The sequence below is a fragment of the Tachysurus vachellii genome, chromosome 21 (assembly GCF_030014155.1).
Source record: "Tachysurus vachellii isolate PV-2020 chromosome 21, HZAU_Pvac_v1, whole genome shotgun sequence".
NCBI classification, from domain to species: Eukaryota; Metazoa; Chordata; class Actinopteri; order Siluriformes; family Bagridae; genus Tachysurus; species Tachysurus vachellii.
The window spans coordinates 7,084,212-7,099,984 of NC_083480.1; the positions used below are offsets into that span (position 1 = coordinate 7,084,212).

Genomic DNA, 15,773 nt, shown 5'->3' on the forward strand with positions numbered 1-15,773 from the left:
TGGCTGTAAATGTGCCAGAGTTAGCCAAAGGGGGTTTTTACACCTGGTCACTTTATGCGTTTTCTGTGATCAGATATAAAAAGACCAGGTCTAAATGCCCTCCGAAACGTTTTCGAGACGGACATAAATCCGATCGCTCAAACCACTTCAGGAGGTGGTCTGGGACGCATTTCAGATGAAACTGGACAGGTGTAAATGAATGTGGTTGTTCAAGCCACATACGTCAGCGCTATACTCCTCCCAAACGGAAGTACGTCACTCGCAGGTGACTCACGAGTCGTGCATCGCGCCAGAAACAAATATGTTTTCCCATCAGTGCTGCTCCGATCTTTCATCCAGGTGTCTTGTTTGGTCTTGAAATGCACTGCTGCCGCCAGCGAAAATGCAGCAAACAGTAAATGCTGTTTTTTGTAGCAACCGCATACACCAAAGCGTGTTACATGTCAATTACCCCGGAAATGAGGTAAAATATATTTGCATATTGGGCGGGAGTAGAAAGATCGGATTGATATCCGATTCGCCAAGACGCATTTATGTGGCCTAATGTAAATGGAACAGTTTTAACAAATCAGATAGCTATCGGATCAGAGAAAATACATGAAGTGACTAGGTGTAAAAAGGCCCAAAAAGGCTATTTCCCATCTGCAGACACAGAACAGAATGTTAAAAAGGTGTGTACAAATACACACCTAAAAAAAAAACAGAAATAAAAAAAAAGTTAATACAAAAAAAATACAAATACATGATTACACATGAATATCAAACTAAAATATAATAGAAGGAAATTAACTTAACAAAATAAAACATTTGAGCCACATGTACAAGAAAGAGACTTTTTTTAGTATTATTATTATTGCACATTTAAAATGACTGGCGATAAAGTTTCAACTGTTGAACTTGTATAAAAATGTCTCTGCATTTCATCTTCATTTTTTTTTTGTTGTTGTTTTTTTTAATCACTGAATCTCCTTAAACTCGAAGCCTGCGTCCTCGAAGCCAAAATCCATAAAGTCTTGTATACAACTGCTCAACATCTTTTCTACTCTGCATGTATTGTTTTTTTTTTTTTTTTTTGAAAGAAAAGTCTTGCAAGTAAAACCACTCCAGAATCGACTCCGTGGTTAACTGGCCGTTGATATCGTGACTCCATATGCTGGCATTTATCACTCAATAATCTAAGCTAAAGCAATCTAAAAATTTTACCAAGGAAGTTTCTGAAAAGCAAAGAGGTGTGAGACCAAGCATATCATCATTAGTAATTATGGTAAATTATGAGTTTAAAATTAGCCTCAAAGAATGTCCCTTTAAGCATCAAGCAAAACATCTTAAAATAGACTGCAGGCTAGGCAGAAGTGGAAGGTGGCACTTATCCAAATAGAGGAATGAGGTGTGATAGGAAGAAGTGAGAAATGCCAGAGGGTGTTGGTGAAAGATACGAGGAGCAGAGTTAGCCAAAGGAAGCAAATTATTTTTAATTAGAAGACAGCTTGGTCATGAATGAGGTTATGATGAGAGAGAGAGAGAGATTCTAGACTTATCCATGAACACACAGTGAAAGCTGCAAGAAGTTCAAATTATCAGACCAGATACAGCTCTATTGTTGTCAGGACTCAGCCCGGACTTTTGGCCATGTGCTATTGTTGTTGTCACGTGTCTGCCCCGCCTTCGTCTGCTCCTCCCTGTCTCCACACCTGTTCCTAATTGTGTCTCATTGTCTTTATTGTATTTAAGTGAGCTGCGTTGCTGAAAGCAGCGCGGAATCATTAGTTACGTTTACCCTTCGTTATGTCTAGTCATTGTTAAGTGTCGTCATTTGTATTGTTTCAGTGATCATCTTTTCTGTCTTCATTCATTCATTCATCTTCTACCGCTTATCCGACTACCTCGGGTCACGGGGAGCCTGTGCCTATCTCAGGCGTCATCGGGCATCAAGGCAGGATACACCCTGGACGGAGTGCCAACCCATCGCAGGACACACACGCACACTCATTCACTCACGCAATCACACACTAGGGACAATTTTCCAGAGATGCCAATCAACCTACCATGCATGTCTTTGGACCGGGGGAGGAAACCGGAGTACCCGGAGGAAACCCCCGAGGCACGGGGAGAACATGCAAACTCCACACACACAAGGTGGAGGCGGGAATCGAACCCCAACCCTGGAGGTGTGAGGCGAACGTGCTAACCACTAAACCATCGTGCTCCCCTCTTTTCTGTCTTTGTCTTCTTTATTTATTAAACCCCTTTCATTTGAAGCTATCCTGTGTACGGGTCCGCCTCCTTCCTTCCCAGGTTGTGACAATTGTATACATTAGGACCGGAATGTTGTCTTAATAACAACTTACAATGCCTGATTGTCATCCAGTTCATATCAGTTTGTTTCTGTTTAAAGCAATATTGAATAAATGTGTAAAGAAAGGGAACTTTTTGTAGCCTTAGACCAAATGAGAACGAAAAAAACTTGCAAGTTTTTTTCTAAATGTGTCACAGTTTAAAGGTCAGGAATATTAGAGGGAATCTGTTCCATGTCCTAGAGATATTGTGCAAGAGGATAGTTATTATCTGCTATTTCTAATGAATTCAGATACAGTATGAAAGAATTAGCATACCCAAAAGCAATCCATTTCACATGGGCTTCCATCATATCCATTGTACTTCAAGGGCACAAGGAGCTGTGAGCTAACACGACTTTTTCTGGTGTCTATGCACAACGTTTCTGGTGTTTGTTGCAATTACATTTACTTATTAAATGTGGTCAGAACAAAAGAATAAATACGGACACCTGACCATCACACTTGCATGTAATTCTTTCCCAAACATTTACCAAAATGTTGGAAGTAAACAGTCTGTAATCTGTTCGTATGCTAGCGTGTTAAGACTTTGCTTCCCTGGTACTAAGAAACTAAAACGTATTTCGACATGATGATACTCCTGTGCATTGAACAAGCTCCATAAATACATGGTTTGCCAAAGTTAGTATTGAATTTGTGAAGCCTGCACCTCAACACCATTTAATAATTTCAACATAAATTGGGATAAACAATAAATAGCATGTTTGCATCACACTTTCAGTTTTATTGGTTTGATTCCTGTCTCCACTTGTGTGTGTGTGTGTGTGTGTGTGAAGTTTGCATGCTCTCCCTGTGATTTGGGGGGGTCCCCCAGTCCATTGACATGCACTGTAGGCTGATTGGCTTTTAAATTATCTGGTGTGTGTGTGTGTGTGTGTGTGTGTGTGTGAGACTGGCACCCAGTCCATGGTATCCCCTGGGATAGACTCTTGTGACCCTGCATGGGATAATGAATGAATAAACTAATACCAAGGATTGTGAAAGTGCTGTTTGTTTTTCTTCCTCTCAGTTCTGTGTTTTTTCAGTAGGCATTTGTTTCCTGTTGTAGATTTTATGTGCTGTTTTAACTAAATGGCTTTAGGCAATTTACTTTGCCATGTTTTCCAGTTTATATCTTCTTGGGGTTTTATCCCTGTAACTGAAAACAAAACTATTATTTTGTCTTTTCAGTGTATCCATGTGAACGTAATGTGAAGATTTAAAAAAAAGGTTAATCTGACTAAAAATACAGCTTTCCTCTGACTGAAAAACTGCACATCAATGAGCCCTCTACCCCCTTTTATTACTGTAATGTACTACGATATTATTCTTACAGTATATCAGTGTGGCAGTTAAAAGACAAAGCTGGCTTAGACCTGAAGCTTCAGTAAAGCCTGTAATTAGGATTTGGTGTTGTATTAAACCTTAAAATATTTTGCATTCGGTACAAATTCAGTGCATTTTATGAGTAGATAATTTTCCTGTGGTGTCATTAACACAGTGCTGCACTGATAGTCCTTGTCTTCTTGTACTGGTGTGGATTCTGCAGCTCTACCGGTTATACACTTGTTCTCTCTCACACAGACATCTCTTTCTTACTTTAAAAAGTTTTCAAGTCCTTCTCTAAGGAGACCGGGTCTGCACACAATTTGAGCAGATTACGGGCTCTTATTGGGTCTCAGTGGGGCTGATTTCAGACAGCACTCTTCATCTTTTTCACTTGACCACTTAAAGTGTTGCAAGAGTCTAGAATATGTGTCCAGCTGGCCAATGTTCATAACAGACTCCATTTCAACTCATTTTAGTTTTTAAAGACAATAAAAGAAACATTTATCACTGAAATCTTATTGGCTATAAAATAAATTTTTCTCATCGTGACCATAACGATAGTCATGTCCCAAATGACTATGCACTATGTACTCTGCAGTCTAGTGTATTCATTTTTGAAAGGCAGTATTGTTTCAATACAGGGGGAGGTCGTGGCCTAATGGTTAGAGAGTTTGACTCCTAACCCTAAGGTTGTGGGTTCGTGGGTTCGTGTCTCGCACCAGCAATACCACGACTGAGGTGCCCTTGACCAAGGCACCGAACCCCCCCAACTGCTCCCTGGGTGCCGCAGCATAAATGGCTGCCCACTGCTCCGGGTGTGTGTTCACGGTGTGTGTGTTCACTGCTGTGTGTGTGCACTTTGGATGGGTTAAATGCAGAGAACGAATTCTGAGTATGGGTCACCATGCTTAGCTGTATGCCACGAGAAAATAAATAAATAAATAAATAAATAAATAAAATGCCAACTTTTTTTTACTAAACAGGAATACAATCCATTTCCAAGTCATTTGCAAATGGCATCCAACGCCGTAGCGGTAATGTGACACGTCTAGCTTTAACAGAAATCTGAGTATTTTTTTAAATGTTTAAAAGTAAGTCCAACATGGGCTCATTTTAAAGACTTTCACCAGTCAGCCTGAATATTTTTTTCACCCAGCATAAGCCCCTGGTAGAACCAACCCACTTGCACTACATAAGCAAAGGTGGAAACGTTGAGTCCAACATTCCTCGTTTTGTTTATTTAGTTGAATTTGTGCGTAATCTAGGTACGTCTTGATGGACTTTTCCGTCTGAACACTACTCACACACACTTTATACTTCAATCTGTTGTAAAATAATGTGTAAGCATGTTGTTTTTTTTTTTGACATAACTATTGAAATTAGGCAGGCCTTCATAATTAGTGTTCATAAAGTTTAGGATATGTATTAGATCTAAATATTTGTTCTCTCTTATGTTCCCTGAACAGGTTAACAGGTTTCCAAATCCCACCTCCAGTCACAAGCACAGGGTCCGTCTTCTCCCTGCGGCTCACCAGTGACTTCGCTGTGAGTGCCCACGGCTTCAAAATCTATTATGAAGGTAAGGATCCTCTGCGAGTTACATTCCTGTCTGCTTGATTAACATCACCTCATATTTAATGTAACCCGTGTATGCACTTTAATTGGGAACTGCACTTAATACCAAGTCAAAGGAAGATATGAATCGTGTAGTTCATAATCACTGTTATTAGATCTTGATGAGGAGCTGCTGGGCCACTGAAGACTCCCATAAAAGCTGACCAAATTATACTGTAGACCTAACAGACATAATATTCCAGCAGAAAGACCTGTCTTCATATAGAAAAATAACTAACGAGACTGTTTTCACTTCATTATCTATGTATTTATGCTTTTGTTATCAGACCAAAGATGCAGAACTTATTGGAACAGCTGATAGTGATCTGCTAGGGAGCATCTCATCTCATCTCATCTCATCTCATCTCATCTCATCTCATCTTTTCTGTATGGTTTTTACAGTCTTTAGCATCAGTGTGGCAGTTTTATAAGCATCACTTGCTGCCTCATGTTTCATGAAATTCTGGTCATCTTATAAGAATAGGTCCAGACCATACAGGAGGCAGGAGGTCTTCTATGGCTTGAGGTGTGAATTCTAGGAAATAAAATGGTGATAAAATGTTTTTAGAACAATTTTGCTTATTGAATTGAGCAACCTCAAATATGAGATATTTGCAGGTACTATTTAATATTCTAGCCGTATTTCAGTATTTTGAAATACGGGACCTTCATGGCATTGGCAGGTCAAGATTGTTAGATGCGTCACTGAATGCAAAAACAAATGGCTTTCAATTTATGCAATCACATTATTATATAAAACTGACCGCTGCTTCTGTATTCATCTGGGACATACAGTAGGCTAGCCATGGTAGCATGTTTCAGTTTGTAGAGAAATAAAGCATATCAGAGTGTTACGGCGGCACACTGATTTTAGAATGTGGAGTTTATTCATAATAGCTGATGACTGGTCGATATGTACAGTAGTTATTACTGTAGAGAGATACATAGTGATGGCATCTGTATAAAGTAGTAGGATAGATTTTTAGATTCAGCATGACCCGGGTGTTGCTGGTTGATTTCTGGCTTTGGGTTCTACTTAAACCTGCTTTACTGAGCCATTTTAGCCTACAGTATTGTTGTTGTTTTTTAACTAGTGCATCAATTTAAGTCATCTGACCATTAAACCTCTAATAAATCCAAACCGGATCTAACATGCATGGATCCATCCTGCACCATCTCAACACTGGAATTGGTGGGTGTTTATTTTTATTTATTTATTTATTTTTTAAATATTTTATATATTTATTTATTTTTTGACCTGTTGTGTAATTGGTTTCATATGATTGGTTTCATTTATTCTCTAAATAACACAGACCTCAAGGATGTACAGCACTGTGTCCGTATAGGAATCAATGTTCTTTTAGCTGTATTTTTAGCTCCCTATTTTGGGGGACCCATAAAGGAAGTCTTGTCGATCAGACAGAGGACACTGTTTACAATGCTGGCACCGATGTGTCAAACATTCTGATAGATCTTGTGCTGCGGCAGGATCAATGTACAGAAGCATTTCAATTTCTCAACCCAAGCCATATATCAGAAACTCTTTAAACTGCATTTCACCTTGCTGTAGGACAATAATTTATATTGTGCTACTTAAGCAACTATGAAGTTTGTTCAGTGTGTGTTCACTGAAGGAAGAAGTTGCCAAAACATGCACAAAATATAAATTACTGTCGCAGGCTGATCTTCAGATTTCAGGGTGTTATACTGTTTTTGTTATAAATTTTACAATACATACAGTATTCTCCTTATTTGTATATAATGCTGATGTATATTATCAACATTATTCAATAGGGTTTATTTGTGTATGTAAGTTTGGCAATATAAACTATAAAAAAAATAATAGATTCAAGCAGAATCTTTATTTTGATCTTAAGTTTTTTATTTTGGAGTCAACTACAAGTTTCCCACAGCTTCGAATTCCTGCACTTTTTCTTCTCTTCCTGGATGAAGAAGACAAAGTCTACAGCTATAAGTGTGCTAGCAGAAAACTTCACTTTTTGTGGCATTAGCTATCTTACAAAACTGAAATGTAATTTATCTTAATTTACAATCTTAATTTGCATTAAGTTGGATTTACAAAGTGTGATTTCACCAGTCCTTCAAGATTATTACTTGTCACACAGTATGAAATAATACCAGTAAAAAAAATTGTCATGTTTTAAAACAGACTGTGCATTAAAATTCCATCCATTCAAATTATACCATGAAATTCATCTAATGCTAGTTGGTAATATAGTTCTATCTGGAGAAAAGCGTTTTGTTAATACCCACATTCTTGGTGTATGAAAGTTACATTACTGTATTTGTAACCACCTTGGGAGTTTTTCAGGACCCCATTCCATCCTTGAGTTTTTCAGAAACCTTCCTACTGGTGGAAATTGTTGCATAGTTCGTTCGTTAATTCATTCATTCATTCATTCATTTTCTAACGCTTATCTGAACTATTCTCGGGTCACGGGGAGCCTGTGCCTGTGTGTCTCAGGCGTCATTGGGCATCAAGGCAAGATACACCCTGGACGGAGTGCCAACCCATCGCAGGGCACACACACACACTCTCATTCACTCACGCAATCACACACTACGGACAATTTTCCAGAGATGCCAATCAACCTACCATGCATGTCTTTGGACCGGGGAGGAAACCGGAGTACCCGGAGGAAACCCCCGAGGCACAGGGAGAACATGCAAACTCCACACACACAAGGCGGAGGTGGGAATCGAACCCCCAACCCTGGAGGTGTGAGGCGAACGTGCTAACCACTAAGCCACCGTGCTGTTGGAACTTACTTTAAATGTCTTCGGTTGAAGTAGCACTAAATCAGCTGCAGGTCATGTTATGCATGTAGCCTTTCTGTCTGTCTGTCTGAGCTCCATGTGCATACACACACTCACACGCACTCACACCTACAGTCCAGTGACTGAAATGTTTGGGAGGTGGGAAGAGACTAAGATAACCAGTGGAAACCATTGTACTGTAGGCACAGGGAGAACATTCTCTCTCTCTCTCTCACACACACACACACAGTAATCCGAGCTCAGTATCGAACTGTGGACCCTGGAGCTGTGAAGCAGTCAGGTATTCATGTTGCAACATAATTTACTGGATTTAACATTAAACAATATTTTTCGGTTACTTCACGACTTACTGGGCTAACGGGTCAGCGAATAAGAAGGAAGAGCAAAGCTTGTTGTGATGCACATCACTTCAATCAAAACACATCACATCACAAAAATAAAATAAAAAAAAAAACAATCAGTTTAGCCTTTGATTATCATAGTAATTCCTTTGTGTTGTTCATCACAAGGGAAACTATTTCCTCAGAAAAGCGTTTCTCTCTGGTCCCCATGCTCCTGTAAATGCATGTGCCTCAAGACAATGTTATCATGCGCAGCAGCACAGCTGAAATATTTCAGAAAGAATGGACGTGCTGAAGTCGTTATATAAAAATCTCCTCAGCACTATGCCAGAATCATTAATAAACTTGGCGATTTGTGAGTAAAGATGCCCCTAAGGGACTGGTGTCTGAAGGAGTCCAGCAGACCAGCTGTGAGCAATACGATTAATATCAACCCCATAAGTCAGTGTGAAGGCTTATAAAAGTAATGATAACATCTTGCTGTTTGGCCTCACTCACCTACTCCTGCAAACAGGCTGAGCTTACTGATAGCAGCCACTACTTCCAAACCCAATTCTCAGAACTGACCCATGGTCCCGAAGCCTTGGATTTATTTTATCAGCATGGTATTTTTTGGCTGTCTAAGAATTTAGTTTCACACGGATGTGTAATGGATTTGTCCATATTTGAAGCCCATGATGTCATGTTTCTTGCACTGCCATGCTCACACAGACACACAAACACAATACACATCAAATAAAATAAGACTTGCTGCTGCTTTGACATATCTGACTCAATAAACAACATTTCCGCTATTGCTAAAGCATCCAAACAGACATCATCAGGTGCCTTGACATTCAATTTCCCCACAATTTTGGTTGTGTCCAGGTGACTTACAAAACATGCAAAAGTCACACTAAAATCAATTATCGTTCCATTTATTAAGCACACGTCATTCAATAACAAATGAAGACAAGCCGGTCCGTTCCCTGATCTAAAGTATTTATTTATTCATTGATTTATTTTATTAGAAGTGTCAGTTATTAATCCTGAATGACATTTCACTGTCTCTCTCACTTTTCCATGATTAACAGTGGACTAATAGGAAGATGTTCAATAACACATAATATGATCCACCATCTGCAGCTGTTGCTATTTCAGGGATTGGTTATTTGATTTGGAGACTATGTATAAGTGCACTGATGAAGACTGACAGATGATGGGATGCTGGATGTTAATGGTGAAGTTTAGAGGTAATAGCAATGCCAGTGTGCCAACTAGACGGTGCTTCATAATTATGTTGGTATGTTGTCCTCTAAATATATTCACTGAAACAAAGAATGCAGCTTCTAAACAAATGAAAGTGCAGGTTCAAGTACGCCCAATGATTTAGCAAACAAACATGTATATGACGATGTAGGGATGTGTACAGTACATGAAACATGATGAATTACAATGCACCATGGCTACACAGAATAACCTTTAAAATTGTACATAATGGTACAAAAAAACACTGAGTGAGTGACAGTTCTGTAGGTGGAAATGCTTTTTCAATAAGAGAGGTCAGAGGAAAATGGACAGACTGGTTTCGAGCTATCAGGCAGGATATAGCAACTCGTATAGTCACTCTTTACAGCTATGGTGAGCAGAAAAGCATTCCAGCATCTAGAGCAGACATCTAAATCCATCATGAACACAGACTAGGGATTGGGTCTTTTTTCCAGTCTTTAGATGTTCAGTTTGGTAAGTCTGTGTCCCGGATGGCTTCAGATTCCTGTTGTTCACTGACTGGCGTGAAACCCAGTGTGGTCTTCTGCTGTTCTTGCCCATCCACCTCGAGCTTTCATATGTTGAGTAGATTTTAATCAGTAATTTTCCCAAAGGTATGCCATAATGAGTCAAAATCATTTTAGCTTCTCAGCATGTATAATATAATTTATTTTGTCAGGGGCATCGGTGGGTGAAATTCTTCCAGATCGTTATGCATAGTTTCTTTCTTGACAGACATACAGTATCCTTGAGTATAACAATTTTCCTGAAATACCTGTACTTTTATAGACCAAAAAATAGAAAACTGAAAAGAAAGAAAGAAAAAAAATTAGCTGCCATACCAGACCATTTCGAAAAGTCCTCATTTTTAGTGGCCTCTGGGCTCCTCACAAGATTGTCACAATATGGCAGTTAAAACATTTCACCGATACTAAAATATCACAACTTAGTAGATCCTAGAGTGCTTTTTAAACATCATTTGGGACAAAAAAATGTGGGTGTCAAAGTGACCTTTACTTTCCAGTCGATTACGTCTCCAACATCTTGTTCAATAGTCAGTTTCACATTTTAAAAGATCACTGCTAAAGCTTGTTCGCTAACACTTTAACGACTCGGCTGAAGCTGCAGCTGTTCTCATTTATAAACTGTTGATAGCAATAATGACCCTGGATAAAAAGATGTGCTCTCTTTTTTCATGATCAGCTCTAATTGTAGTTTTATTTTACTTTTCACAGGTAAAGCTATACTGCATAGAATGTCTTGCAAAAAAATAAAAAAAAAATAAAGTTTGGGGGAAAAAAATTGCATGGTGCATGTCCACGTGTGTCAGCTTTGGCAGTCAGCATGCATACATTTACAGTAAGTGTGTATTAAGGGTCTCAGATGACAGGCAGGAGCTGCAGCCAATCAGGGTGGAGACAGTGAGAGCATGAGGATGTCAGAAGCTGAGAGTGAGAAAGTAAAATATTGAGTTATCAATAGAAACAGGCTTCAGGATTGATGTTGTTTTCCCAATTGTTATAATCAAGCAGAATAGGTGTCATGTCACCCGAATGAGGATGAGGTTCCCTTTTGAGTCTGATTCCTCTCACGGTTTCTTTCTCTTTCATCTAAAGGAGGAGGGATACATTCAAATTAATTTATTTAAAAATTGTATTTTCTGTGAATCTTATTTAAGACAAACTCCGTTTTTTAAAGCGTTATTCAATTGAATTGAAAAAAAAAATAATTTTATTTGTTCTCTAACCTGGTGGATGGTTAGTTGTTGGACTTTGTGCTTGTTGAGTAGTTAGTTAGTCTAGTCAGTTAATGACCAAATGTAGGTGATCGTGTTTATCCATATTTTTAAATTTTCAAAATTAGTTATCAGTCAGGGGGCACGGTGGCTTAGTGGTTAGCACGTTTGCCTCATACCTCCAGGGTTGGGGGTTCGATTCCCGCCTCCGCCTTGTGTGTGTGGAGTTTGCATGTTCTCCCCGTGCCTCGGGGGTTTCCTCCGGGTACTCCGGTTTCCTCCCCCGGTCCAAAGACATGAATGGTAGGTTGATTGGCATCTCTGGAAAATTGTCCGTAGTGTGTGAGTGAATGAGAGTGTGTGTGTGCCCTGTGATGGGTTGGCACTCCGTCCAGGGTGTATCCTGCCTTGATGCCCAATGACGCCTGAGATAGGCACAGGCTCCCCGTGACCCGAGGTAGTTCGGATAAGTGGTAGAAAATGAGTGAGTGAGTTATCAGTCAAGAACAAACTGCTTGCCTCATCTGTGTCTTCTTATTTACTGCTGAGTGTTTTAGCTAGTGTGCTAGTGCTAGTGAACACTATCTGACCCATGGTAAATATTATTTACATCCTGTACAAGAAAATACACAAATGAGAGAACACAATACACTGCAGATTCTCAGTGCAGGTTTGTACAAACTTGTACCATTTTTTAACTAGCTAGAGTTAACATCCCAGCTACATCTATCTTCTCCAGAGATGTAATGAACATTAAGAAGTATTTTAAGTATTTAAGGCTACTAAAATAGCGCATCCTTTTATAGCCTTTGAGACAGAGAGGAAATAAAATATTTGTCTTTAATCTACTTGTAATTATTTTACCTCTGACTTCACAACCAATAGCTAAAGATATTTTGCTGATCTTTGACCATGATTCTCTGAAAAATGTTATAGTTCTCATTTCTCATTTAATTTCTATGGTGGGTTTCAGAAGGCACCATGGTCAGAGTTGCAGATTATTCTTAAGGAATTAAATATGAACGTTCAAGAGATCACAGTTGTTTTCCCTCTATGTGCTAAATGAGCTCCACAGATCAACTAAAACACTTACTTCACACTCACGTTTCCCAGAAAAGCTGCAGGTCACTGATTATTTGACTGTTAAGAAAAAAATTTACTTCAGGCACAAAAAGAGTGACATGTTGATAGAATGAGGTGAAGAATCAAACAGAGCTAACAATATAGTCACTTTAATAAAAGCTTAGGTGTACAAGGAGTCATAATTTACCATGTTGGGTTATTTCTAACCCTATGTTTGACCGTTCAAGGGAGCAAAATTACCCTGTGAAATAACAACAAAGATTTATTAAGGGTCAGAATATGTCATTTCTGCTTCATGCCATTTAACCTCCTTCCCACTTAATGTACTGTAATTAGATGAAGCTGTTGAGCAGTACACTGACTCTTAGCCTGAGCTCTTGGGAGACTGTGCTCTATATTCCACTGTTATATAAACATTTAGCTGATTCAGACCATTAATTGAGCCCTTCTCATTAGCATAAATCCTACATGTTAATCAACTTTACTTGAGTCTGATTCCCTCCCCTTGCCCAGTGTGAACTCCCTCTGTGGGAATGAGAGAACGTTACTCTGCTGATTAGACACTGTATCTACCCCTCCACTCCATCTGTCCAGGTAAACTAGGCGAGTATATGTGAAGATAAATATTATTTAAGCATGACTGTTAAGCTCCAGGACAATGCTGCCTTGCAGTGCACAAATGTTCAGGTATCTAATGCTCTTCCTTGCTTCATTCTTGAACGCACTATCGAGAGCATCAGTCAGCACAAACAAACTTTGATAATGTCTAAAAGCAAAGTTTGTTACATGGTGATGTATCCTGAGACGAAGCTTGCTTTTATGTAAATTAATTTTCAATCAGTGTAACCTCTGTTACTTTTCCAAGGTTCTCTCACTTTCTCCTGTTGATGCCTATGTGGCTGAGACTCTTTGATATGAAACTCAAAGTACTTTAGACTGAACGCGTGCTAACTCATTTAATTGTTGAAACTGAACCTGTTTGTGTTTTTAAGTATTTTTTATTGAGTGCGTTTAAAATGAATAGAATTAAAATGATACAATTACTTGTCAAATAATTGGCAAGGGACTGGTTTACTGGCAGCTGGTATTTAACCTTGCGGCTCTTAACACACTGGATGACTCAGCAGGTTTTTTTGTTTTTTTTCTCCATATATTGCATTCATACTAACATTATACTTATTAAACCAGTCAGTCAGCTAATCAGTCCATCAGTCATGCCCATATGTGCTTAGAAACAAAACCAATTATAATGCAATTTCAATTGGACTCTATTCAAACAATTATATATAAAAAAATAATAACAAAGTAAAAAGGGGAATAGCAGCAATGCTATAAATGCCATTTTAAGTAAGTTATAAATGAATCATTGCTTGCACAAGAGGACCAAACCAGCACATCCATAGTGGCTTGAATATTCCTGTAACAGACTTCAAACTTCTGTGAAGGCTTGTCTCCAGATGTTGGAGAGTGGCTGTGGGGATTTGTGTTTATTAAGCTACAAGAGCATTATAGAGGTCCGGCACTGACGGTGGTTGAGGAGTTCTGGGGTGTTCCAGTTCAACACAAAGGTGTTCAGTTATTAAATAGAAGCTCTTTATGAGTGTGATGGTCAGGTAAACACATACCTTTGGCTATATATACTATAGGTTGGGCTCTTGTGTTATGTTAAAATCTTGGTACCTTTGGTGCATTTACAATATTTCTAGGGCTGTAATAATTTACATTTCTCATAGTATGTGGTTTCAGCTGTACTGTATTCTGAATATATTCAAAATAAATAGTTCCAGGCTCCAAAGAAAGCATTGGCTGCTTGCATAGTTTCTGCAACAGCAAAAAAAAAAAATTCTACAATCAATGTCACATTCATAGTAAGATTATTTCCACTTCATATCAAAATGCTTGTAGCCTGTATTGACTAGGATTTTTAACAGATGCTTTTTTTCTTCACTAGCAAATCTTTCTGAAAGTAGTGTGATTTAAGACTTATGCTTTAGTTCATATTTGCGATTTGCTGGTGTTACGTACTTATAAACAGATCTCAAGATTTTTTTTCCCCACCTGCCTTCTGGCTCCTCTATTGCTAATATAAAGGAGTTGCATAAAGAATATGTTAGCTTTCTGCATCATTGTAAAAAAAAAAAAAAAAAAAGTTATGACAGTTGCCTTTGCAATTAATTGTTAAAAAAAAATCACAACAGTAACGGTATAATATAGTACAGTATATTTAGCTGTCAATTTCTTGTGTGTGTATGCTACAAATTTGATGTATAGTTGTTTTAATGCTACATTGGCAATTTACCAACATCAGTAATTTGTTGTTTATAAATGAATAACTAATTTCTGGCACAATTATTTTTCTTGGTATGGCTCAAATAGGTTATTAGTTTTGGCTGATTCAGTGCTGAGCTTTATATTATACAATACTTTTTCTGAGTTTTTATATACTGTATATAAAGTATTATACTGTACATACAGTACTATTACATTCAGTGAAGCTACAATGCTTTAACAAATAATTGCCATAGAGGGCTTGGACTATTTCCTGCCTGTACAGGGTTTGTCTTCTGCCATGTGTCTTTGTTTTTGTTTACTACTTACATTGTAAGCCCGATCCTTATCCCCTTCTCTCCTCTGCACACCGGCCCCTGATGTTTCTCTAATTACCTCCCCCATTTATACCAGTTGTCTTGTGTGCATTGTTTGCTGAGTCCTTGTAGTTGTGTTCCACCTTTTGATCCTGCTATCTTGTTTTTGTATTGTGGTTGCAAAAGTTTTATTTTTAGTGTTTTCTGTGCATGTCTTTTGTTTTTAAATAAAACCCAAGTCTGTCTGCTATCCCAAGATTTGGGTCTGGATTTTGTTCCAGAGGAGGCACCCATTTCTTGGCAATAATATCCAGTAAAATATCCAGTAAATACCCAAAAGAATGCTTTATAGTATAAAACATGAAAACAAATCATAATTAGCTTTTATATATTTTTACTGCATAAGGTTTTTTAGAGATACTTTGTACTGTAGTTTTAAAAAGAAAATGGCTTATTGGAGAACTTGCCATAGTTTTCGATTCTGACTTGCTACAGGCTTTGACATGCTTTTCTTTCTGGTTTTTTCTCAATGTTTTTGTCAGATGCCAAAATATCTACAAAGATTTTTCCATTCATCTGTTCATTTATTTATAGTACCCACTTTGCCTGATTAGGGCTTTAGCTGCTCTGAAGGCTATTTCATAGGTTTTAAGGAAGGATATCACGGCCATTATGCTACTCATATGTTAATCTTACATTATTATTA

At 38.2% G+C, this 15,773-nt stretch overlaps 1 protein-coding gene across 3 annotated transcripts in view; it reads left to right on the plus strand.

Annotated features, from left to right (window-relative positions):
• Positions 1 to 15,773, plus strand: part of csmd3b (CUB and Sushi multiple domains 3b) — a 406,848-nt gene that overhangs the window by 85,974 nt on the left and 305,101 nt on the right. For all 3 annotated transcript variants that reach the window (XM_060897477.1, XM_060897478.1, XM_060897479.1), the window contains exon 3: positions 5,129 to 5,241. In XM_060897477.1, coding sequence (XP_060753460.1) covers positions 5,129 to 5,241 — 113 coding nt within the window. The remainder of the gene's footprint in view (positions 1 to 5,128; positions 5,242 to 15,773) is intronic.